At 40.9% G+C, this 25,878-nt stretch overlaps 2 protein-coding genes across 21 annotated transcripts in view; one reads left to right on the forward strand and one right to left on the reverse strand.

Moving 5' to 3' along the window:
- The window catches only part of PPP2R2B (protein phosphatase 2 regulatory subunit Bbeta), a 705,283-nt gene that overhangs the window by 654,268 nt on the left and 25,137 nt on the right, over positions 1-25,878 (reverse strand). The gene's annotated exons all lie outside the window — the stretch shown is intronic.
- The window catches only part of STK32A (serine/threonine kinase 32A), a 125,620-nt gene continuing 108,615 nt past the window's right edge, over positions 8,874-25,878 (forward strand). The window contains exon 1 of the mRNA XM_055550890.1: positions 8,874-8,925. Coding sequence (XP_055406865.1) covers positions 8,874-8,925 — 52 coding nt within the window. The remainder of the gene's footprint in view (positions 8,926-25,878) is intronic.

Genomic DNA, 25,878 nt, shown 5'->3' on the forward strand with positions numbered 1-25,878 from the left:
CAAAAAATAAAGTCTGACACTGTTTCCACAGTTTCCCCATCTATTTCCCATGAAGTGATGGGACCGGATGCCATGTTCTTAGTTTTCTGAATGTTGAGCTTTAAGCCAACTTTTTCACTCTCCTCTTTCACTTTCATCAAGAGGCTTTTTAGTTTTTATTCACTTCCTGCCATAAGGGTGGTGTCATCTGCATATCTGAGGTTGATATTTCTCCCAGCAATCTTGATTCCAGCTTGTGCTTCATCCAGTCCAGCATTTCTCATGATGTACTCTGAATATAAGTTAAATAAGCACGGTGACAATATACGCCTTGACGTACTTCTTTTCCTATTTGGAACCAGTCTTGTTGTTCCATGTCCAGTTCTAACTGTTGCTTCCTGACCTGCATACAGATTTCTCAAGAGGCAGGTCACATAGTCTGGTATTCCCATCTCTTGAAGAATTTTCCACAGTTTGTGGTAATCCATACAGTCAAAGGCTTTGGCATAACCAATAAAGCAGAAAGAGATGTTTTTCTGGAACTCACTTGCTTTTTTGACAATCCAGAGGATGTTGGCAATTTGATCTCTGGTTCCTCTGCCTTTTCTAAAACCAGCTTGAACATCTGGAAGTTCACAGTTCACATACTGCTGAAGCCTGGCTTGGAGAATTTTGAGTGTTACTTTACTAGCGTGTGAGATGAGTGCAATAAGGTTTTACCTACTGGCAAAAAAAAAGTGTCACTTTATTATCAATGTGGTGGAACCCAGTGGACAGCTTCAAGCCAAAAATGTCATGGTTGGGTTGGTGCAGTTTTAGTGTTTGTGTTATAAGCCATGACTCAAAAAAAGCATGTTTTTTTTAAAAAAAATTCTGGATATCTAACTTATACAATGTACCTAGAATAGAATAGTCAAATTCAGAAAGTCAGAAATATACTGGAGGATGCCAGGGGTCTGGGGTGGTAGGGTGGTGGGGAGGGAATGGGGACTTAATAATGTTTAATGGGGAGAGAGCTTCAGTTTAGGAAAAATTAAGGAGGAGGAGGATGTGAGAGTTGTACAATAATGTCAATGTACTTAGTGCCGATGAAATGAATACTTAAATATGGTTAAAACAATGTGTTTTATAGTATGTGACTTTTACCACAATAATAAAAAAAAAAACATTAAACAAAAAAATTCTGGGAATCTGTCTGGACAAGACTTCCTCACTGGTTTACTGGTCACTTCATTCTCTTATCCACGAGGGGGCTCCAAAGATCATAAAAGTATCTGGCTGGGTTAGTCTCTCTGCTGCTGCTGCTGCTGCTAAGTCACTTCAGTCGTGTCCGACTCTGTGCAACCCCATAGCAGCAGCCCATCAGGTTTCCCCGTCCCTGGGATTCTCCAGGCAAGAATACTGGAGTGGGTTGCCACTTCCTTCTCCAATGCATGAAAGTGAAAAGTGAAAGTGAAGTCGCTCAGTCCTGTCCGACTCTAGCGACTAACTGCTTGATGGCAGTCTCCTTAAACAGCTTTAAGATAGGAATAAGGACAAGAGAATATGAGTGAATGAGTAAAGAAAAGGTTAAAACACAATCAGCTCTTTGAAACAGGTCTGCATTTGATAGACTATATATGATACAAGAATAAGGATCAATATTTTTTCTATAAAACCCAGGGTATGCCAAGCCTTTACATGACTAAATACATTAGGACCGATGAGTAGTTTTAAGAAAAAGTTACTGTACTGACAAAAAAAAAAATATTTACAAACCATGTGTACTCAGTCGTGTCCAACTCTTTGGGACCCCATGGATTGTAGCACTCTAGGCTCCTCTCTCCATGAAATTTTCCAGGCACAAATACTGGAGAGGGCTGCCATTTCCTACTCCAAGGGATCGTCCCAACCACTGCATTACACTGGAAGCCAAAAGATATCTGAAAAGTACTGGGGCAGAATCTGGCAGCCTGCTAATTAAAATGGCAGCCTTAAGGTGGCCAGTTTCTGAGTGCTTACTCTGTGTTCCTTGTGCTTGGTCGCTCAGTCATGTCCAACTCTTTCCAACCCATGGACTGTAGCCTGCCAGATTCCTCTGTCCATGAGATTCCCCAGGCAAGAATACTATGCTGCTTTATATCTATTATTTCATTTAATCCTCCATCAATCATAGCTGATAGGAATGAGTTTTACACCCTTTACTAAAACTGGAAACTCCAAAGCTCATTATACTAACCGTCACCAAAAGCGGCTTCCAGTGACTTCCGTTCTAGTCGCAGCCCACTTTGTTGCAACCTCAGTTTTCTCAGTGATAAAATGGATATTGTTATCTCCTAGTGGAGAGAGGCTGATAATAATATAGGTCCAATAAGTCTGTACTGCAACTCTAATTCCATGAAGACAATCAAAAGTATTTTGGAAACTACCAGCTGTTATGTAAAAACAATGTATTTTCAGTCAGGTGTCTGATTTGTGCCTTAAAAATAACATGCCCTCCTCCAAAATAAATTCTTAAAAAAAATTTCTTTTTTCTAAATTGGATTGTCCTGTTTTGGAAATTGACCAAAATTCCACTTTAAATGTTCAGCTACATCATATGATCCTCTCTCAAACAGGTTTTCATAAGGAGCTGGCAATATAAAGTAAATTTCTACAGAGTTCTGCCTCCAACTCACTGTTTGGGTTTTAGGAAATTCCTTCCTCAGGACCTCCACTGTCAAAGGAGAGAGTAGGCCAGTTGAAGTTCAAGGTTAGGTCAAGTTTTACATTCCTAGGATAGACTGTACCCATGAGTGGTGTTGGAGAAGACTCTTGAGAGTCCCTTGGACTGCAAGGAGATCAGTCCTGAATACTCACTGGAAGGACTGATGCTGAAGCTGAAACTCCAATTCTTTGGCCACCTGATGCGAAGAACTGACTCATTGGGAAAGACCTGATGCTGGGAAAGATTAAAGGCAGGAGCAGAAGTGGACAACAGAGGATGAGATAGTTGGATGGCATCACTGACTTAATGGACATGAGTTTGAGTAAGCTCTGGGAGCTGGTGATGGAGAGGGAAGCCTGGCATGCTGCAGTCCATGGGGTTGCAAAGAGTTGGACATGACTGAGCGACTGAACTGAACTAAACTGAACCTCAAGGTGGTTCCAGGACTCTGTGCAATTTTATATCTAGATAAATTTTAAAAAGTGGAGTCTGAAAAAAATACATTTCAGCCACAGACATTTTGTTGGACCAACATAGTTTTTAAACATTTTAAAAATTTGCCAATGTTTATAAATGATGGGAGATTTCACACAGAAGTTCTCATTTCTAGCTTCTCTTTTAAAATCTGAATTTTTGGCAACACAAAGCTGGCATTTTCACATTGCAGGGGAACGCTTGACTTGAATATAAACTGTTTCCAACCCACTCTTAGACTAGACCTACACCCTCTGGTCTCCCTGCCTCACCACTGACCACCTTCTCACACCCTGGTCATTTCAGTAAGAAACCTATGTGCCAGGAGTTATCTATTTTATATACAGTAAAGCAACTATGGAAAGTGAAAGTGTAAGTTACTCAGTCCTGTCTGACTCTTCAGGACCCCATGGACTGTAGCCCACCAGTCTCCTCTGTCCATGGGATTCTCCAGGCAAGAATACTGGAGTGGGTTGCCATACCCTTCTCCAGGGGATCTTCAAAATCCCAAAAAATAAAAGAAAATAAAGAAAAGAAACCTATGTGTCAATTCTCCAATGGCTTAACTGTGTGTGACTCCTGAGTCAGAGGGAAAACGTTAAGTTATTTCAAGCGTGTTGATTATTACAGAGAGGAGGTAGAGGGAGCTGCCATGGAAGAGAACAAAGAAACTTCGAGTGGGACTGAGGTTAAACACGGGGCCTCGGGGAGCCAAGAGATCCGGGTCTAGAAAAGGTTCTCTCCATTAATTCTGTTACACTGGACAAGCATTTTCCTTCTCAGTGTCTCAATTTCCCCAGCTGTGAAACGGGGAAATCTGTGAAACCGGAATCGTTAGACGATCCTGCAGGTCAGGATCTATAAAATTCTCAACCTTCTCTTGGATCTTCGTAACATCCCTTAGGAAGTCTAAGAATCTGCCATTCCCACATCCACTTTCCTCCCCGGCGCCGCCTGGGCTTCCTGCGCGGGGAAGGGGGTCGCTTCAGGGGAACCGGGTCTCGGTCCGGGAAGTCCAGGCGTGCTCTGCCTGCCGGCGGCTCAGGATCGTGCCAAGTCGCCGCGGAACCCCGCCGCCAGCTCCCCACCGCGCAGTCCTCCTCCTCGCCTTCCTCCGGGGCAGCTCGGAACCCAGGAGACGGCCTGACCGCTTCCGCGGAGCAGGGCGCCTGGGGCCGCCAGGCCGCCGTCTGGCCTCCGCCCTGGAGCCACCCCTCCCAGAGGAGCTGCGTGCTCGGCTGGCGCTTGGACCCCTCGGCAGCCCAGCCGCAGGTGCCCGCCCGCCTCCGCCCAGCCCTGCGCTCACACCGGCCGCTGGGGCACCCAGGCTGGTAGGTTCCATTCCCCGCTCACTCCTCTTGTTCGGAGTTGCTCTTTTAGCTCCTGTTCCCCGGGTGGAAGCACCAGTCTGAGCTTCTCCGAAGGCGTGAAAGGATAACGGAGCTAGGTGAGTGATGCTCTAGATCTTTTTCCTTTTAAATAAACCTGCATACTAAGATCACTGGTGGGAAACTAGGAAGTTGAAAGGAAAGAGAAAGAAGACAAAAGCAGGCAGTCGGGATGACCCACCACAAGCTGATAGGGACCATTCCTAGCTTCTTAGAAATGTGTACCCCACTTTGTCCACCAGCCTCTGGCTCAGGTAGAGACACAGACAGACTTCAATAAACATTTGCTGGGGTAAGTGTGGGAGGTATCAATATTTCTGCTTGTTACTCTTATCCAGCCTCAAAACAAGCCAACATTGCCTTTGATGGCTGCTTCATCTCCACCAGAATTCCCCCCACCCCTGCCGCCCCCTCCCCCCCCTGCCGCCCCCTCCCCCCGCCACACACACCTGCCCCAGAACTGAAGAATTGGAATGGTTTTATACCAAGTGCCATGGAGTCATACAGTGGACTGCTATGCAGCACTTAAAAAGCAGAAATCAGAACTGTATAATGTATAATCTACATTATACTAGCAGATAGCACGTGTAATGGTAATGATCAGTAAGATGCAAAATATACCTACTGTCTGATGTCACTTAGGTGACATTTTAAAAGACACGTTATATGTGTAAAATCACAGAAAGTAGTCTGTAAAATGTATACAATCACAGTCATAATTGCAGCTGTTTGGGGGAAGTATGAAAGGGAATGAATTTGGCATGAAGATTGAGGTGGAAAAACTTTTCCTATAGGTTTTAATATATAAAAATGATAAAGCAAAAGTTGATGAATTATAAATAATAGTTAACTGCAAGCGATGTTAACTTGGATCTTTTCCAGGATATTTTCTTTCTTTCTTGTGTTTCTAAATTTGCCTCCATTTAAGCAGTTTTGTTGTTCAGATGCAAACAAAATAAGTTATGTCTGTGCATATCCTGTGGGAATAAAACTAGACGGTTCTGTCAGAAGTTACACCTTTCTTGCATCACAGCATAGGTTCTTCCTGAAGAAGACACCTCTTTACCTAGGGAGCCTGAGCTGCTTGGAGCAGCTCACCTGTTGACCTCCTCCCAAAGTATAGGCCAAAGGTCAAACACTGTCTACAGTTAATAATCTGATAAGTGGCCAGGTCAAGGGAGAATCTAGAAACTCCTTGATTTCCTTAATAAGACACATTGCTGTTTCTTTTATATTTTCTGTCTAGGATGTTCGTTTCCATGGGTGGTGACTGCCCCCTTGATATCTCAAAATGATGCTTATGTAACACTGCAGAGTTAATATCAGGTCAGGAAAGGGTGTGGGGGTTGGTAGGAAAGGCCTGTAGCTCTTCTGGGCCCTGTTCAGTGGAATGGAAAAGATGTGTCTCCATTTGCCTGCTAGGAAAAAGTTGATTTCTTTCTGGATATGAGGGAAAGTTACCAGTTTGGTTATCTACAAAGGGGGAAAAAAGAGAAAGATGATTCTAGACAGAATTGGGTGTATTAAACACAATGGATAAGCTACAACCCAATAGGCCAAGTCTTCTGCCCATCCCCCAAACAAGAGTGGTTCCCTGTTTACATATTTTTTTCCTACACTAAAGAACATCACTGGATCTTTGGTAAACAAAATTGTCTGCACATCAGGACAGAACTCGGAAATATGGCAAATTGTGATCATATCCCTCTTTCTGTTTCTGACCTGACAACTTACAAGGTCAGTGCTTAGTACACTTTGTGTTGTGGGAAGATGGGCTACTTGAGAAAAGCCTGAGGTGTGAAGAAAAATCTAAGAGTGGCAGGCTTGGAGTGTGGTGTGAAAGCTATGCGTACTGAGGTTTTACTCACAAAATTGAAGAGAATGTAGCCCCTGTCTGCAATATTAACAATCACAACTCCTTAAAATTGATGTTCTCTGTAGGACTAAGCCTCTCTGATGTCATCTGTGGCTCAACCTTTACTATTCCCCACTTATTCTGGACTCTGAATGCAATAATGAAGCACACAGGACACTCCATTGCTTCTCCCTAGCCTGCAAGGAAATACTAAGAGTATCCCACCCACTTCTTCCTCACCCTCTTCCTCAGGGATTACAAGCCCTTTGTTTGTAGCCCAGAGATACAGTTGAGTTCTATCTCTCTCATCTCCATCATCCCCTCTGAGCTTCCTCCAGCCACCTGTTACCTCCTGCCCCTCCCTCCCCTCCCCCATATTATTTAATCTCTTGCTTCCTAATTGCTGACTCTGTCTTTGCTCTCCATTTAATGCTGCTTTTTCAAGTCCAGAAGGCACTTTGCCAGCAGTTGGCTTTCATTATGAAAAGTAGCATTTCCTTAATGAGTCTGCCTTCCAAATGAAGGCTTTACTTACATTTCCTCTAATAGGAAAAGGAGCTTTTCTTCTAGATTTGCATAGGGGCTACTCAAATTCCTTTTCAATTACTCATCCTTAGTCCAGGTTCACTTGGGACACTTTTTTCTATTCGGACTCTAACTTGTATTCCTGTCATGTGCAAAAAGTTCAAGAGGAAATCAACAGGTGTCATATTAAAAAATAATCCATGATAAGGAAATATTGCACTAATAAAAGTAGCAATAGCTAATATTAATACTTTGCAAATTCTGTGCCAGGCATGGTGCTAGTTGCCTCACACAGATTGTCTCATGTTGGAGAAGACTCTTGAAAGTACCTGGGACTGCAAGGAGATCAAACCAGTCAATCCTAAAGGAAATCAGTTCTGAATATTCATTGAAAGGACTGATGCTGAAGCTGAAGCTCCAATACTTTGGCCACCTAATGCTGAGAGCCAACTCATTGGAAAAGACCCTGATGCTGGGAAAGATTGAAGGCGGGAGGAGAAGGGAATGACAGAGGATGAGATGGTAGGATGGCATCACCGACTCAATGGATATGAGCTTGAGCAGGTTCAGGAGTTGGTGATGGACAGGGACAGGCATGCTGCAGTCCATGGGTCTCAAAGAGTCAGACACAACCAAGTCACTGAACTGAACTGATGAGCCGTATTTGTCCCATGCATGAGATATGCTCAAGTCATATGGCTGATATGAACTTTTAATTATTGTTTTATATAAAATCTAGGTTTTTATCCTTTTGCAGGGTAGACCTAAAGATCTGGCCCCAGGGCCTGTGTTTGCACTTTAGCAATAATCCTTTTGATGGAGGCTGGATTTCGCAGGTTGCCAGTGTCCCAGCAGGCACTAATATCTTCCACCTGGTCCAGCTCATTCATTTGCATTTCCCTCTGGCTCTTGTAGGCATCTAAGCTTGTGATTTCTGCAGAAGGCATTGTTTCTCCCACTTGAGAGATGGGCAATTTAAAAGCCATGATCAGTGTCAGTTTTCCATACCGGTTTCCAGGAAAGTAAAGTTTTTTTTATAATTATGTTAAAAATTATCAAAGCTGTAAATATACACTTTTCAGGGCTTTTTAGCTCTTGCGTATTATCTGAGCTTCCTAGCTGCCAACAATTATTGAGCACCTGTACTGCGAAAACACATTAAGTATTATCACAAATTAAATGTGATTTCATTTGTCTTTGAGGTGAGGACTGTTATGATCTTCAAGTTCAGGGAAGAAAAGAAATATGTTCCATGAAACTCTGCGACTTGCTGGCATGGTCAAGCCCAAACTCAGAACTTGTGCCTTTGATATTATAGTAACTTCCAGGGTCAGAGGAAAGAGGGGATGTCTTTTTATGACTGAAAATTAACTTGATCACCCATCAAAAAATGTTTATAATTAACCTATTTTCTCAAAGATATAGAAAATCATAATACAATATTTCTTTTATATGTGTTACATAGAGCACTGCTGGGAATTCCCTGGTGGTCCAGTGGTTAGGACTCAGCACTCACTACAGGGGCCCAGGTTCAATCCCTGGTGGAGGAATTAAGACACTGCAAGCCACATAGCATGGCCAAAAGTAATTTTTTTTTAAAAGCATTGCTGACCTCATTTTAAACTTGTCTTCACACTTAAAAAATATTTTGCTTTCCTCCCTCTTTATAAGTCCAGGTCCACTTCTGATGAGGCCATGTCATGGGTGCTCCCAGATGTTAGATGTTCTCTGTTATTTCTGAAATTGTCATTTTCAAGAATGAAACATTTTACTGCAGTGGTTCGGATTAACTTAATTTCAGCTACTGTCTGTAATCAGGTACACCTGAGTACACCATATCATAAGAATTCCTTTTCTTTTTATCTCCCAGATACCTAGCTGAGGTTTCCAGACTCCTTTTGAGTGAAGATGAATGTTTCTGCTGGAATAATGTAAGTGGAAGGTCCACGTCTGGGTAGACTCGACTATGGGAGCCAACACTTCAAGCAAACCACCAGTGTTTGATGAAAATGATGATGGTGAGAAATGTTCACTAATTGTATATAAATATAGAACTTACAGAATTCAGATATAAGCTCCTCACTTCATAAATAAATTGCCATGTACTGGATTGGCCACAAAGTTCCTTCAGGATTTTCCATAGCATCTTAGGAAAAAACCAGAGTGAACTTCTTTGCCAACCCAATAAGACCTTTAAAAAAGGTAGAAATGCAAGGATAAGCCTGAGCATAACCTTGCATGCTAAGAGCTGGATTTTACCTTCCACTTTCCATGGGACCCTAATCATGACTCTACCAATGCCCTTTGTCCAAAGGGAGCTGTGAGTGGGCACCTGGCTTCAATAGAAGACCTTGAAACTAAATGATTTATAATTCTCTGTGCTGCTCCCTTGACAGATGAACTTACCCCTGTTACAGAAAATTTCTTATATTATCAAATTTCATGTGAATAATAATACTCATAATATTATAGAGTGGAGTGAGGCAAGTTTGTGCCTTCTGAGCTTCCAACTTACATATTCCTATGGGTCCTTGCAAATTTCCACAATGCTCGGTCGCAGGAAAAAGAATCAGTTTCATTGGAGAAAAGTGAAACTTTACAGCAGCCTTATAGGCATATGATGTTAGGTTGTCTGGGGAAAAGGTGGCCCTGGACCCCAGCTAGTAACTTGCCCAGGTGCCCCAGAGGAAGCCCCCAGAATCATTTCCAGAGAGTTCTGTCAATTGGACCACAAAGGAAATGAACAATGAGTGGAAATTCAGGAGATTTGAGCCCTAGTCCTCTTCTCAACTGCCTGTGTGGCTCAGGAAGTTTACCTTCAACTTCCTCACCAATCGAGAGGAAAGGGTAGTAAACTTGAAGTTCTTTTCCAACTCCAGAAGTTTATCATTTTGAGATCCTAAAGGCACTTTGCAAAAATGATGAAACAGCATCTGAATCATCAAGGAAACTTTGTTAAAACAGAAACTTACAAGTAACAGTGACTTAAAGAAGATGGTTGTATTTTTCTTTAGCAATCTAGGCATAAGTGATCCAGGTGAGATGTGACTTTGAAGGGTTAGGGACTCTGGCTCTGACAAGCTGGCTTCTTTCTAGCCCTTCATAGCCCGAGTGTTACTGCCATCCTCATGCCTCAGGGTGGCTCAGCACCAAATCACATCCCAGCCATGGGAAGGGGGAGAGCGGGGAGACCAAGCCCACTCCTTTTAAGGATGTGATCTGCCTGTTGCTTGTCACTTACACTTACATACCTAGTTACAAGGGAGACTGAGAAGTTTAGTTAGTTATCTTGCATGGCCATGAACCTTCTAAAAATAAGGTGTTCTGTTTTGTTATACAAGAAGGGGGACAATTAGCTATCTGGCATGGCTGGGGAACAAACAAAAGTCTGCTCTGGTCTTAGTTTTTGAGTTTTTGTTTGAACCCTTTAAGAAAACAAATACCTGGCCGATCAAGATGCTTTGTTGCCAGCTGTTCATTATCAATTCAGAGATGTGTCATGGCTACCTATACAAAATACTGCAGAGGAACCCTGAAATTATATGGTTTGAAAATGGTCTTAAGAAAACTTTTTTCCACTCATATCTGTAGCCTTGCTTTGTGCTTTCAAGCTGTAAAGTCAAGCATCTAAAGTGTGTTACTTGATTTTTTCCATGTCTAAAATAGGAAGACAAAAAGACTTGGGTTTCATGTGTTTGGTTCACTGTGGTCCCTACAGATTCATAGCTAAGGTTGTACATGATGCTGGTCCTCAGAGAAGAGAGGAGGAAAGAGAGGCCAGCTTCATGCTTGTTACTTGTTAGGGGTATGTGTCATTTTAAGGTACTAGGATAGCATGATAATGAGAAAAGAGAGAGCTCTAAATCTTCTTTAATCCAGCCAGCCCTTGATTTCATGGAGTGCCCAAGAAAGTTACTTCCCCCAAGGAATTGTGGCAAATGAGAAAGCAGGTATCACTTTAAAAGTAACTTTAAGGGGCTCTGGGAAAACTAGGTTGGAGTGAAATTAGGCAGAAGGAGCAAGCCCTCTTTCTTAACACCCTCTGTGGTGGTGGTTGTTCAGCCGTGTCTAAATCTTTGCAACCCCATGGACTGAAACACACCAGGCTTCCCTGTCCTTTACTATCTCCTGGAGTTTGCTCACTCATGTCCATTGAGTCAGTGATGCCATCCTACCATCTCATCCTCTGTCATTCCCTTCTCCTCCTGCCATCAATCATTCCCAGCATCAAGGTCCTTTCCAACAAGTTGGCTCTTAGCATCAGGTGGCCAAAGTATTGGAGCTTCAACTTCAGCATCAGTCCTTCCAATGATTATTCAGGGTTGATTTCCTTTAGGATTGACTGGTTTGATCTCCTTGCAGTCCAAGGGACTATCAAGAGTTTTCTCTAGCAACACATTATTGATCTTCAGAGTTCAGCCTTCTTCATGACCCAACTCTCACATCCACACATGACTACTGTAAAAACCATAGCTTTGACTATATGGACCTTTGTCAGCAAAGTGATGTCTTTGTTTTTTAATATGCTGTCTAGGTTTATCATAGCTTTCCTTTCAATACACTCTAGGTCACCATTTTTTGTTGTCCTGGCCCCCAGCAGATGAGCCTACAGTAGCATCCTTAGAGAGAAGAGCTGTGCATAACAGTATGTCTGCGCTTCCCAGGGCAAGACTCTGAGTCCGTTTACATGCTGAGTTGTAAAGCTCAAGTAGAAAGACAAATGGATCTGCTACAAGCCCATCCCTCCGCTGGCTGTGAGGAGCAGAGTAGGGCACAAGATGCCCCTTCCCTGCCTTTGTGGAGGTCTTGTTCTAATGGTGGGAGGCAAACAAGAAACTAGTTAATGAATACACAAACCAGATAACTTCAGACAGTGTTCAAGTGCCACCAAGGGAAGGATCTGAGGACCTTATGGAGAGTGACAGGGTGATGGTGAGGAGACTTCAGATAGGGTGTGGCCAGAGCTGGCCTGAGGAAGTAACACCTGAGGTAAAGCCTGGAAAATGTGAGGAAGCCACTCACGTAATAACAGAATAGTTCAAGCACAAGAAGAAGTCCAAATAATGCAAAGTCGGAAATGACCAATTGCCTGTATCTCCACATTCTGATGAGAATGAGTTTGTATATTATGAAAAGGGATCATATTTAATTGCCATATTAATTTTTTTACAAGATCATTGAGTTTTGGGGAGGAAAATTATGACATTCTGGTTATTTCTTAAATGAGTAAATCCTATAACGTAGATTTGGCTCCTTTCATAGCTCTGGACTGAGCACAAGGAAAATTTTTATTTGATTGCTATGAGGCTCCTAACCAAGAAACAATGACCAAAAGCACTGACTGATCCAAGAACATTAATGACTATATTATATTTGATCTCTGTATTTTTATATAAATAATCAAATGGAGCCAGAATCTAGGGCACTTAAATGAACCAATTTAATTATTTTAAAATATTGCTGAAAAGAATCCCAAGATGTGATGGAAAAGTGTTTACTATTCCCTTTATACATTTGAGAAGAAAATTTGCACCCATTTTCCCAAGTAATATTTCAAGATTTCTTTCTCATGGAAAAAATGTTTTGGTTTACTTCAAAGGTAATTAAGAAATAAGATGTTAGTGGAGGTCCTTTGAGATAAGCTATTCTTGCTGGAATTCATCCTGACACTTTCTGTTTCATGCTGGTCCATCTGATACTGACCTTGAGAGAATCATTCTGTTAGTTACTTATGTTGATCTTTGTTTAGCGAAAACAAAGTATAAGCTTTATAGCTGCTGAGGAAGAGCAGAAGGCTTGCTTAGTTAATTACTGTTAAGTCATTTCTTACCAAGTAGATCATACATGATGCTACTGTTTTGTGGTTTAGGGTAAACCTAAGTTCTGATTATTTTGTGTGTGTGTGTGTGTGTGTGTGTGGTATAATATATATGGGCTTCCCTGGTGGCTCAGATGGTAAAGAATCTGCCTGCAGTGCAGGAGACCTGGATTTGATCCCTGGGTCAGGAAGATATCCTGGAGAAGGAATGGCTATCCACTCCAGTGCCCACCCATTCTCTTGCCTGGAGAATGCCATGGACAGCAGAGCCTGGCAGGCTACAGTCCATGGGGTCACAAAGAGTTGGAGATGACTGAGTGACCAACACTCTAATATATATAATAAAATGTACCATTTTCCCCACTTTTAAGTGTACAGTTCAATGGCATTGAGGGGGTACATCTGGGGGCAGCCATCACCACCATCTATCTCTGGACCCCATGGACTGTAGCCCACCAAGCTCCTCTGTCCACGGGATTTCCCAGGCAAGAATACTGGAGTGGGTTGCCATTCCCTCCTCCAAGGGATCTTCCCAACCCAGGGATCTAACCTGCGTCTCCCTAGGCTCCTGTACTGCAGGCAGATTCTTTACCCCTGAGCCACCTGGAAAGACCCTGGAACTTTTTAATCTTCCTGAAGTTTTGTAGCCATTAAACATTAATTCTCCATTCCCTCATCTCCTTAGCCCCTGACAACCACTATTCTACTTTATGTCTCTATGATTTTAACTGTTCTGTGTGCATATATTAGTCACTCAGTCATGTCTGACTTTGTGAGACCCCATGGACTATAGTCTGCCAATCTCCTCTTGTCCACGGGATTCTCCAGGCAAAAATCCCGGAGTGGATTGGCATTTCCTTCTCCAAGAGATCTTCCTGATTCAGGGATGGAATCCGGGTCTCCTACATTCACAGGTGGATTCTTTACCATGTGAGCCACCAGGGAAGCCCTTTAACTGTTCTAGATACCTTATAAAGTAGACTCATGTATTATTTGTCCTTTTGTGTTTGGTTTATTTCAGTTGTCAAGGTTCATCCATACTGGAGCATGTATCAGAATTTCATTCCTTTTTAAGGCTGAAAAATAGTCTACACTGTATGCAGATAACACATTTTGAATTTAGTCTTTCATTCATCAATGAACATTGGGTTATTTCTACCTTTTGAATACTATAAATAATGCTGCTGTGAACACGGGTGTACAAGTATCTGTTCAAGCCTGTTTTCAAATGGTACATGCTTTAGAAGTAGAATTCCTGGATCACATGATAATTCTTTAATTTTTTGAGGAACCACTCACCACACTATCTTCTACCTAATTATGTTCTACATTTTAGTAGTGGGAGACCACTTGACATAGTAGACCAGGGCCCTGGTAGTGAAAACCCATACACAGATTCAAATCTCAGCTGTGCCACAAACTAGCAATCTGTGTATTTTCATGTGGAAAATCAAAGGAGGTATAGCCTGATCAACCTTCAAACACCAGAGTCAATCTGACTAATTATAAACGTTCTAAAAGGATTTGAAATACCATAAAAAAATGGTCCCCAAAATTAAATAATTGCTAGTGAATTAATTTGGAAAAAAAATCCTTCTGTTGTACAAGTTATTTAATATCTGTAAGCTCAGTTTCTTCATATATAAAATGCAAGTAAATTGGACATATACTTCATTGGGTCACTGTGAGGGTAGGCTGAACTAATGCAGGTAAAATACTCAGCAAGGTGTATCATATAAAGTAACCACCCACTTAATGCTAGTTATAACACTGTTTACCAGTATCAGAGTCTCTGAGCATGAACTCTTTTAAGTATTTCTACTTCGGAAAGACACAGCATTGATGACATGCAACTGTGTAGATGCCGCAGTTAATATGACCTATTCACAATTCTATCAACAGAGTTGGATTGCCAGATGGCAGAGCTTATATATTCTGTGAAAACCTATGTAAGTCCTCTGAAAAGAAGCCAAATTATTAACTTCACAAAAACATAATCTCATCTGGTTTTTCTTTGATCTCCTCTGAGGTGATTATATTTTCATTTAAGGCAAAATCATGAACTCATTGGGTTGAAAAATCAATAAATTAACTTTTCCTGATTTAAGTCCAAAGCAGATTGTTTAAGTAATCCCATTTGACCAGACATTGTGATAGTTTTCCCCCAAAACCAACTACCATGTGGATACTATGAGAAATAAGGAATAATACAGAAAAACTTTTTAAGTTTTCTAAAAGAAAAGAAATACGGGTAGTAGTAGTTATTAATGTTTATAAATTGTTATATCTGCTTTATTTCCTCTCTCTCTCTTTTTTTTTCGCTTGTTTTATTAAAAGATTAGCATTTTCAAAGCCCAGTTGTTGAGGTTTTCAGGCTGACGTAGGGAAAGAAATTCTTTAACACAGGAGAAAGTGGACTTGGTTATAATTCAGGGTCTGGGCAACAGAAGAGGATCTTGTAATCACTGCAAGTTGTATGTGTTTCCAAGCACATACAAATCATGTAGAGGTGATGGAGTTGGTTTAGTTAAACCAAGAGACAACTTTCTTCTGGAGGACTGTAGCTGAGAAAAGTTGGCCTTACATTTAAACGGCTCTACAAAGAGTACATCGATGCTGAGTTTGCAGAGAGAGCTCAATTATTGCATTGTTCTTTGGACTTGCTGCAAACTCAGTATTCTGCTTTCATTTGGCATCACTTGTCTCCTAGGATGTGTGCGACTGCTTCCAGTTTTCCTACATCTTCTTTGGAGACAGAGGCAATGGGTCCTTCAAAATGTTGGGCCAAAAAAATTGGCCACAGATTTGCAATCCAAAAGAAATGGGAGGTTACTGAATTCATTCCAGCCCTGAAGGACTTTCAGACTCTTCCTTGTTATTTTAATGTCCCAGTGGGGTACGCAAATGAATTTCAGACTTCCCCCTCTCAAACATGAGTAATGTTGTCTGATATTATTTAGTATTTTGTGTTAAAATGGTTGGGAAAGTAAAATGAACATTTCCCTAGTGAGAACTGGCTCCTTAAAACCATTTCTTGGACAGTCTAACATTTAGTTAAAGGATTTGTCATAAATAATCTCAGATCCACTGGTTTATGGCAACAAACACTTTTAATTTGGGAGAGCTTTATTTCCCCCATGCTAAGGTATCAGAAGAGTCAAGGAGAAACAGGCTAGACAGAGCCAAGAAAAGAGACATCAAAGACAGAGGCAGTGATTCCAATTTGCATGTTTCCTGAGCAGTGGGTTAGAAAAACATGTTTGGGAGAATCTACACAAATAAATTTAGGCAACTTACATCCTGCCTGTGGAGATTCACAGTGCTTATTAGCATAATAATGGCTCTGAAATGTGCAACAATATTGAAATCTCAGTACTTTGATAATTTTCAAACTTATTTCAAAATTAAATTAGGTTGTGTAAAACCTTTTAATACCTTGTGGCAAATAATTCTCTGTGGATCTCAATTTGGGAAGCAAAAGTTCATGATCATGAACACTTTCTATTGGAAACATCGTTTCTTCCCATTTATCCCTTTCTTCCCCCTTCCCTGATTTAATAGCTTGCAGAATCTCCACAGCTGAAAAGCGATGATGTTCTTCTGTAAAGTTTCCTGCCTACAAGTTTTTCAGGCAACACAATGCATGTTTATGGAGGTTAATGAGTGAAACACAGGGTAGCTCTGTTTAATGGTGGGATGCTTGCAGTCCCTATGGGAATTAGATTGGGAGATAAGTTCTTTTGTGTATTTAAATAACATTTTAGTTCAGTGTCTTATGCACAAAGTATGTTGAAGCAGTTACTCATTGTTAAACAATCATGCTGTACTTTTTATCCAATCCAAAGCTACAGACATTTTTTTTTTCATCTTGAAACTAACCTAGGTTGAAAAATTAAATTGGTTAGCTAGCTTCAATATTCAGCAACTACTTCAATGAGAATGGGAGTGAAGGCCTTCAGAGAATCTGACTTCTGCTATATGGGCTTCCCAAGTGGCGCTAGTGGTAAAGACCCTGCCTGCCAGTGCAGGAGACATAAGAGACACAGGTTTGAGCCCTGGGCTGTGAAGATCCCCTGGAGGAGGAAATGGCAACCCACTCCAGTTTTCTGGCCTGGAGAATCCCATGGGCAGAGGTAGGCTACAGTCCATACGGTCGCAAAGAGTCAGACATGACTGAAGTGACTTAGCACATATGAGTGTGGCCTTACAAGTGTAAATTCACTTACAGAGACCCAGGACTTTACCAATTCAGGTTCTATCAATGATACAGGGATTTCAACTATACATTGCTCTGGGGCTGTTTGTGGAAATTTCGCTTTTAAATACACATACACAATGATGGAATTATATTCCTCTTAAAATAGGATGCAGCACAATTTATATGGTTGAAAGGACTGAAAACGCTATGGTTATAGATTTTGAATTCACTAGACTGGCAGAGGCTTTTTTTTTTTCCCCTCCTGAACTATTTCCTTCCTGGAGGCATATTTACAGTACAATAAGTTATATTAACCTTGTTCTACCCTTGAGTTACCTATGTTTTTCTGTTATTTCTAAGAAGAGTTGACAGTAGGGGTTGGTATGCTTTTTCTGTGGTGGGCCAGATAGTAAATCTTTTATGCTGTGCTGTTCAGCCTCTGTCACAATGACTCACTTTGCTGTAGCCCCATGAAGGCAGCCATAGACAGTGGGGAAACTAACAAATATGGCTCTATTTCAGTAACACCTTTACTTGTAGACACTGAAATTTGAATTTCACATCATATTCACTTGTCACAAAATATTTTGATTTGCCAAACATTTAAAAGCATGAAAGCCATTTTTAGCTTATGAGCCATATAAAAATAGAGGGTGGAATTTGACCTGCATGCCATGTTGTACTAACCCTTGCTCTAAAGCATCCTGAAGGCATTTATTTGTGTGTGCCAGGGGCTCATCTGATATCCATTCATGACCATCGAGCTGTCACTAAAAGATTGGGTAAGAAGACTGACATCTGTTCTCTACAGATGCTTAATAAAGGCAGTCTTCACAGACTCTGTTTTTCTTCATCAGTTTGAGTCAGTAGAAGTACTTGGACCAATAAATCTACTATTTTAGAGAATAAATTATATTATTTTTGTAAATATATGTATTATTTGGTAGCCTAGATTCAATTCAATGTAACTCATTTGAAATATTACTAGGTAGAGTTTATTTCCTACAAGGGGCATTTAGTCAACTGAGAGGCATCCAACAACTGGGGATATTGATCCCCCATCCTGCCCCAACTGCTACTTCCCGATTTGTTCTAAAGAAATAGCCAGTGTATTTCTGACTTTTGAACCAATTCATGAGTTGGGGTCCAGGCAGCAGAAAAAGAAGCTGTTGGTGCCCATTGCTTGGTCTTGGCATGAGTAGCTGGTGCCAGGAAAGCCCCGACTCCCTGGGGTACCGTGTTTCATAAAAGGGGAGTACTGACTATGCAGGCAAATGCCATCCACTGGCCTTGAAAGCTGTGTTCCTGGCGAAGTTTCAAATATTTCCTTAAAGGACCTGCCAAGCTCCACATGTATTAGTGGCAATCATTTGCTGCCAACCAGTTGGGATGATAAAGGACTAGGGAAGGAGCTAAGTGATTTTTTTTTATCAGTGGATCATCAGTGAAATGTTCTAAAGTGGACCTTCAACCTTAAACATTGTGGTGTCAGTTAAGCCACAGGTTAATTCAGTGGCTTCTAGAATCCCTCTGTGAACAAATATAATGTTTTTCTTAGTCTGTGGTGAAAGGAGAAAAACAAGAGCAATGTAGTAAGTTTCTCACATGGTAATACTAGTAAAAATTTTAAGTTTACGTTTACCTTCTTTCTTGTGTGTGTCTAGTATTTAAGAATTGTGGAAATACAATTTTTTTTCACAGTGAGAACTTAGAGAAGTGACTTGTCTCTCTGATCGCCAGTTTTCTCACATGTAAATGGGTGCTAATAATAGTATCTGCCTTGAATATATTTTGTGGGAATAAAAAGATTATCCATAAAAAGTGTTTAGCACACTGCCTAGCACATACTAATTGCTCATAAAGAGTTATTACTGCTGTTATCATGATCACCATAATTTTTAATGTTCTTACTTGGCAAATAAAAACTAAAAGCTACCCAATATTAGTTTTCCTTTTCTTCTCTAGCTTTTGTTTGCTGTTTTTAAGGTGGATGGGATTTTCTGATCTGTAAAATCCAAAAATACAATTGTAATTTTAAATCAGTACTATGTAGATACCACTGAAGAGGCTGAAATGGGGGGGGGGGGGGGAAGGTGGCCTCTTTTAATTGGGACAGTCGTATTCATTTGAAGTGAAAGTTGGTGGTCCCTGGGCTAACTTAGTGGGAGATGGAAAGCTGAGAGTTTATTCAATATGTATTTTCAATATAAAATAATTGAGAGTTATTGATAGACTGAATGTGGACTAAGAGGAAAGAACAATATCAAGAATGAATTCTAGGATTTGCTTCAATAGGCAAGTAGACGTCTGTGATATTTTGCTGAGATTCAAGAGAAGGGGTGCTGAGAGGTGGGGACATGTTTAGGCATAGTCAAGACTTCTCAGTTGGGTGCATAAAATGACGGTGTATAAAATGCTGATGTCAAATAGGAAGCTGAGATGAGTGGAAAAGTCTGGGTTAGAGATATAAAAGACATGGTTTTAAATTTTACTGAGACAGATGAGTCTGCCTTGGGAGAGTGGAGAGGAAGGAGAAAGAGAGGAGGAGGAGAACCCTAGTATTTAGAAGTCAGGCAGAGAGGAAAGCAATCAGCAAAGGAAATTGAGAAGGAACAGCCTGTGAGAGATGAAAAACATATGTTCTGAAATGTAAGAGAAGACTCTTTCCAGGAGAAGGAAGTAGCTGCTTGTGTTGAATGTTCCTGGGCGGTTGAGTACAGTGGGATTTGGGTTGAGTACAGTGGGATTAGGCAATCAGCAGAATATAACTGACACTGACAAAAGCAGTTCAAGTGGGGATGTGGAGGCAGAGCCAGGGGCTGGGGACTCAGGAATGTACGGCAGGGGAGGACACAGGCACGAGCAAGTCCAGTAAACCCTTTCAACAAGTTTGCTCTCCAGAGAAGCAGAGAAATGAGTCAAGCACTGAAGCTGAGTATGATGTTAAGGGAGGACCTTTTTTTAAAGAGGAAATGGTAGAAGAAGTTTAAGTTGATAGTTTCTTCCCCTTTTATTGGTTAATTCCTGTGAAATGATGAGACCAGACTTGGCTTTATCCATGTGGGAGCAGTGTAGGCACACAGGGTTTTGCATTCAGAAGGGCCCACACTTGGGCTGCACCGCCTGCAGTTGCTGTCCCTAACTTCCTGCAAATTTCAGCTTAGAATTTATGGTTGCTGAGGTCTGATGGGATATCGGCCCCCAAGGGCTTGAAGACTTGGCTCACATGCTGCCTCCTCCCTAGAAAGGCTTCTAGGTGAGTTGCCAGGGCCCTCCTACCTCTCTGTCTACAACAGATTTGGGTGCTGATGTGGGGGATGCTGGGGGTGAGGCACCCCCATGACATACTCAGGTAGGACATGTGGTAGTAGTCACTGCTCCAGGCTGGCAGTTTGGCAGGTGGTCAGCTGGACACTGTTACTTTGAATCATCCACCTCTACCTTCCCCTCCGGAAACTGAGTATGTCATGGAGTTTGATTTGGAAGCAAGTGATATGGCGATCAATCGAATTCAAATTGATTATATTCTTTGCAGCCAAAGATGAAGAAGCTCTATACAGTCAGCAAAAACAAGACTGGGAGCTGACTGTGGCTCAGATCATGAACTCCTTATTGCCAAATTCAGACTTAAGTTGACGAAAGTAGGGAAAACCACTAGACCTTTCAGGTATGACCTAACTCAAATCCTTTACAATTATACAGTGGAAGTGACAAATAGATTTCAAGGGATTAGATCTGATGGACAGAGTGCCTGAAGAACTATGGACGGAGGTTCATGACATTGTACAGGAGGCAGTGATCAAGATCATCCCCAAAAAAAGAACTGCAAAAAGGCAAAATAGTTGTCTGAGGAGGCCTTACAAATAACTGTGAAAAGAGAAGCTAAAGGCAAAGGAGAAAAAGAATGATATACCAATGCAGAGTTCCAAAGAATAGTGAGGAGAGATAAGAAAGACTTTCTCAGTGATTAGTGCAAAGAAATAGAGGAAAACAACAGAATGGGAAAGACTAGAGATCTCTTCAAGAAAATTAGAGATACCAAGGGAACATTTCATGCAAAGATGGGCTTAATAAAGGACAGAAATGGTATGGACCTGACAGAAGCAGAAGATTTTAGAAGAGGTGGCAAGAATACACAGAAAAACTATACAGAAAAGATCTTCATAACCCAGATAATCAAGATGGTGTGATCATTCACCTAGAGCCAGACATCCTGGAATGTGAAGTCAAGTTAGAAAGCATCACTATGAACAAAGCTAGTGGAGGTGATGGAATTCCAGTTGAGCTATTCCAAATCCTGAAAGATGATGCTGTGAAAGTGCTGCACTCAATATGCCAGCAAATTTGGAAAACTCAGCAGTGGCCACAGGACTGGAAAAGGTCAGTTTTCATTCCAATCCCAAAGAAAGGCAATGCCAAAGATTGCTCAAACTACCACACAATTGTACTCTTCTCACAGGCTAGAAAAGTAATGCTCAAAATTCTCCAAGTCAGGCTTCAACAGTATGTGAACCGTGAACTTCCAGATGTTCAAGCTAGATTTAGAAAAGGCAGAGGAACCAGAGATCAAATTGCCAACATCTGTTGGATCAAAAAAGCAAGAGAGTTCCAGAAAAGCATCTACTTCTGCTTTATTGACTATGCCAAAGCCTTTGACTGTGTGGATTACAATAAACTGTGGGAAATTCTTCAAGAGATGGGAATATCAGACCACCTTACCTGCCTCCTGAGAAATCTATATGCAGGTCTGGAAGCAACGGTTAGAACTGGACATAGAACAATAGACTGGTACCAAATCAGGAAAGGAGTATGTTAAGGCTGTTTATTGTCACCCTGCTTATTTAACTTATATGCAGAGTACATCATGAGAAATGCTGGGCTGAATAAAGTACAAGCTGGAATCAAGATTGCCAGGAGAAATACCAATAACCTAAGATATGCAGATGACACCACCCTTATGGCAGAAAGTGAATAAGAACTAAAGAGCCTTTTGATAAAAGTGAAAGAGAGTGAAAAAGTTGGCTTAAAACTCAACATTCAGAAAGCTGAGATCATGGCATCTGGTCCCATCACTTCGTGGCAAATATATGGGGAAACAAGTGAGAGACTTTATTTTGGGGATCTCCAAAATCACTGCAGATGGTGACCGTAGCCATGAAATTAAAAGAGCTTGCTCCTTGGAAGAAAAGTTATGAGCAACCTAGACAGCATCATTAAAAAGCAGAGACATTACTTGGCCAACAAAGGTCCGTCTAGTCAAAGCTATGGTTTTTGCAGTAGTCATGTATGGATATGAGAGCTGGACTATAAAGGAAGCTGAATGCTGAAGAATTGATGCTTTTGAATTATTAGAGTATTAGAGAAGACTCTTGAGAGTCCTGTGGACAATAAGGAGATCAAACCACTCATCCTAGAGGAAATCAGTCCTGAATACTCATTGGAAGGACTGATGCTGAAACTGAAACTCCAATACTTTGGCCACCTGATGCAAAATACTGACTCATTTGAAAAGACCCTGATGATGGGAAGGATTGTAGGCAGGAGGAGAAGGGGATGACAGAGGATAAGATGGTTGGATGGTATCACTGAGTCAATGGACGTGAGTTCGAGTAAGCTCCAGGAGTTGGTGATGGACAGGGAAGCCTGGTGTGCTGCAGTCCATGGGGTTGCAAAGAGTCGGACACTACTGAGTGACTGAAGTGAACTGATATGGAGATGTACTTACCACCCAGTAACTTTCTCATTAGGAGTAATGACAGGGGCCAACTACCATAATACCCTTTATCATCATGTCAGCCTGTAGTTTAAACGTGACAGACCTGAGGCACTGAAGGTTAAAGCACTGACCGGAATCAGACAGCCACACAGCTAGATCCTGAATCTTGATATAAAATAACTTTCATTTATTTCAGTTACAGATATCCTCCCATGATGGCCAACCAGAATGAATTTATAAATTGAAACAAACCTAGGGGATTGCTTTTCAGTAATAATATGTCAGACACTAATTAAAGGCCCAGCAGTGCATCCTGCTCTCTGAGAGCTGAGTCGTTTCATTTCACAGGGGCATTTGCCTTCACATCTGCTGCAGCCCACGCGTATCCCTTAGACTACGTTATTGCTAACGTGTTACGGGTTCAATACATAACACCTCTTCTTCCCTTGAGTAAATTACACAGTTCATCACTACTCTTGAGTTTACTTGTCTTCTATTCATTTCGATTCCAAGGACAATTTCAGTGACCTGCATCGACGTCTTTCACAATTTATTTCACGGCTATAATCATCCTAACTGACTCACTCTTCAGCCTTTTTTTAGAAAAACCTCATTGTATGATACCTCGTAGGATAATTTTGGTTTACCTTTATAAAATAATAAAGTCATTGGCACTTGGATAACTTCACTTTCTGTCCAGGGTATAACATAACAGGAAAAATGTTCTAAACTAAGGCTTGATTAAACATGGAAAAGAATTTCTGCTGAAGTCTTAGGTGCCTGATTGGTAACTGGAATTGGCTTGCTTGTTTGTTTGCCCCAGCGCATTGCCACTGAAGACTATAGCCCCAGCTTTCCCTATGGTTAACATCCTAGTACAAAGGTAGATTAGATGAACTACATTGCAGCTATTCTTAGGACACGTGTATTTAAAAGCAAGTTTTATAATGATAAAAGTAGTACATCTGAGTTGTAGAAAGCTTGGAAAATAAAATCAGGAAGAAAAAAAGTCACCCTTAATATCTCAGCCTCTGGATAACTCTTGCTAATATTTTGGAGAGATTCCATAACTCTCCTCATTCTTCATTCTGGCACCTCTCCTCTTTCTTAGTCACTATATTTTTCTTTAAATTTCTTACTTTAATTTACTTATTTACTTTGTTAATTGTGTTTTTCTCATCATAAAGTAAATTTCTTGAGGACAGGGATTTTTGTCCATTCTATTCACTTTTATATCTTCAGTATCCAACTTTTAAATAAATGAATCCATTAAGTAATTTTTATCTGTGCATGTGCATAAAAGGCATTTGATGTATTTGCTGCTGCTGCTGCTGTGTCGCTTCAGTCGTGTCCGACTCTGTGCGACCCCATAGACGGCAGCCCACCAGGCCTCCCGTCCCTGGGATTCTCCAGGCAAGAACACTGGAGTGGGTTGCCATTTCCTCCTCCAATCCATGAAAGTGAAAAGTGAAAGTGAAGTCGCTCAGTCGTGTCCAACTCTTAGCGACCCCATGGACTGCAGCCTACCAGGCTCCTCCGTCCATGGGATTTTCTAGGCAAAAGTACTGGAGTGGGGTGCCATTTTCTTCTCCTGATGTGTTTGAGATGATGCTTTAAATGCTTCTGCACCTGCAGTGTCATTTATATCATGATAGTGTGTTATAATTTCTTAAAATTTGTTGATTTCTTGAAAGTTTAATTTAGTGGTTCTGCAATTCTATAACTTGAATAGCCTATAATTTATTTAACTTCACAGTTTTAAACATACCTAAATGACAGAATACACTGATGTTGTCTTCGATTACAACTGCTTTTTTTTAGTGTTTGATAATTTTTTAATCCTAAAAAAATATTTGTATGGCAGGAGATAAAAGACATTATTCCTTATTTTGGAATAGTAAATCATCACTATAGTGAAATAATATTCAAAGCAGTTTGGTTTATTTATATGGGATTAATCTTAGGTATGAATATTACTTAAAAATAAATGTTCACTTGAATGAGTTGTGGAGATTTTTGTACCATTTGCTCAAAATTAACTTTTTTTTTTTAAATCACTTTTTGTGAAAAATGTTACATAAAAGTTGGAATTTTAAACAGTGTATGGTTAAGTGGCACAGAATATCCTTGTGCACTATAACCACTATCCATATCCAGAACTTTTTAATCATCCCAAGCAGAAACTCTGTACTTAAACATGACACCTCAATTCCCCCTCCTTCTAGCCCTTGGTTATCTGTATTCTACTTTCTTTCTTGGTGAATGTGACTCTTCAAAGCTCCTCATTTAAGTATGATCATACAGTATTTCCTGTTTTGAGTCTGGATTATTCCACTTAGCGTAATGTCTTCAAGTTTCACCCATGTTGTGTCAGAACTTCATTCCTTTTTATAGCTGTATAATATTTCAATGTACATATATACCACTGTTTATCCATCTGTCGATGGACATGTGAGTTGTTTCCATCTTTGGGCTATGGTGGATAATACTGGATGAATATTGGTGCCCAAACACCCATTTGAGTTCTTGTCAATTCTTTGGTGTGCATACCTAGGAGTGGACTTGCTCAGAGGTGACTTGTAGAGTTCAGCCATTATAGGCATTTATCACATGGGGCTGCATTTACCTTTACATGATGGTGAAGAGTAAGATTTCTATTCCTTTCAGAATATTTTTCCAGAAGGAAGCCTGTAGTCAGCTAATGGCTAGAGTTAGGACTGGGCCTGAATCCTCAGTCCATACATCACTGCTGGACATGCCAGAGTTTTGCTTATCCTTACTGGAGCTAGTGCTTAGAAGACCAGGATCTATCATTTTATCCTTGTTCAGGATTTGCTGACATCAAGCATACTCAATCATCAGCAGATTCAGTTAAGGGGGAAAGAAAACACACTGCAGAAGTGCTTCCTGTTCATCTCACTCCTCCAACTGCTGAGCCAGGCATAGTGGAGACACCAAGAAATTCAAGAACCTTCTCTTCAGGGATTTGAAAACCTCCTCTCCTGCTCTGCTTGACAATTTTCTCAGAGTACTTTGTGAACAGTAGCACTACACATTCATGTGCTCTTCAAGTTCTAGGAATATTCAGTTAGAGTTAGAAATCAGCCAATCTTTCTTGTGTCTTTTAACATTTCATCACGTTTTTTTAAAAAATGCCTCTCACACATGCCATTTTTCGTACGCTTTGATATGTGGAAAGCATGCACTACTGTGTTAAGTAGTAGTAGCCTGCTTAGTGT

Source organism: Bubalus kerabau, chromosome 1 (genome assembly GCF_029407905.1).
Source record: "Bubalus kerabau isolate K-KA32 ecotype Philippines breed swamp buffalo chromosome 1, PCC_UOA_SB_1v2, whole genome shotgun sequence".
Lineage (NCBI taxonomy): Eukaryota > Metazoa > Chordata > Mammalia > Artiodactyla > Bovidae > Bubalus > Bubalus kerabau.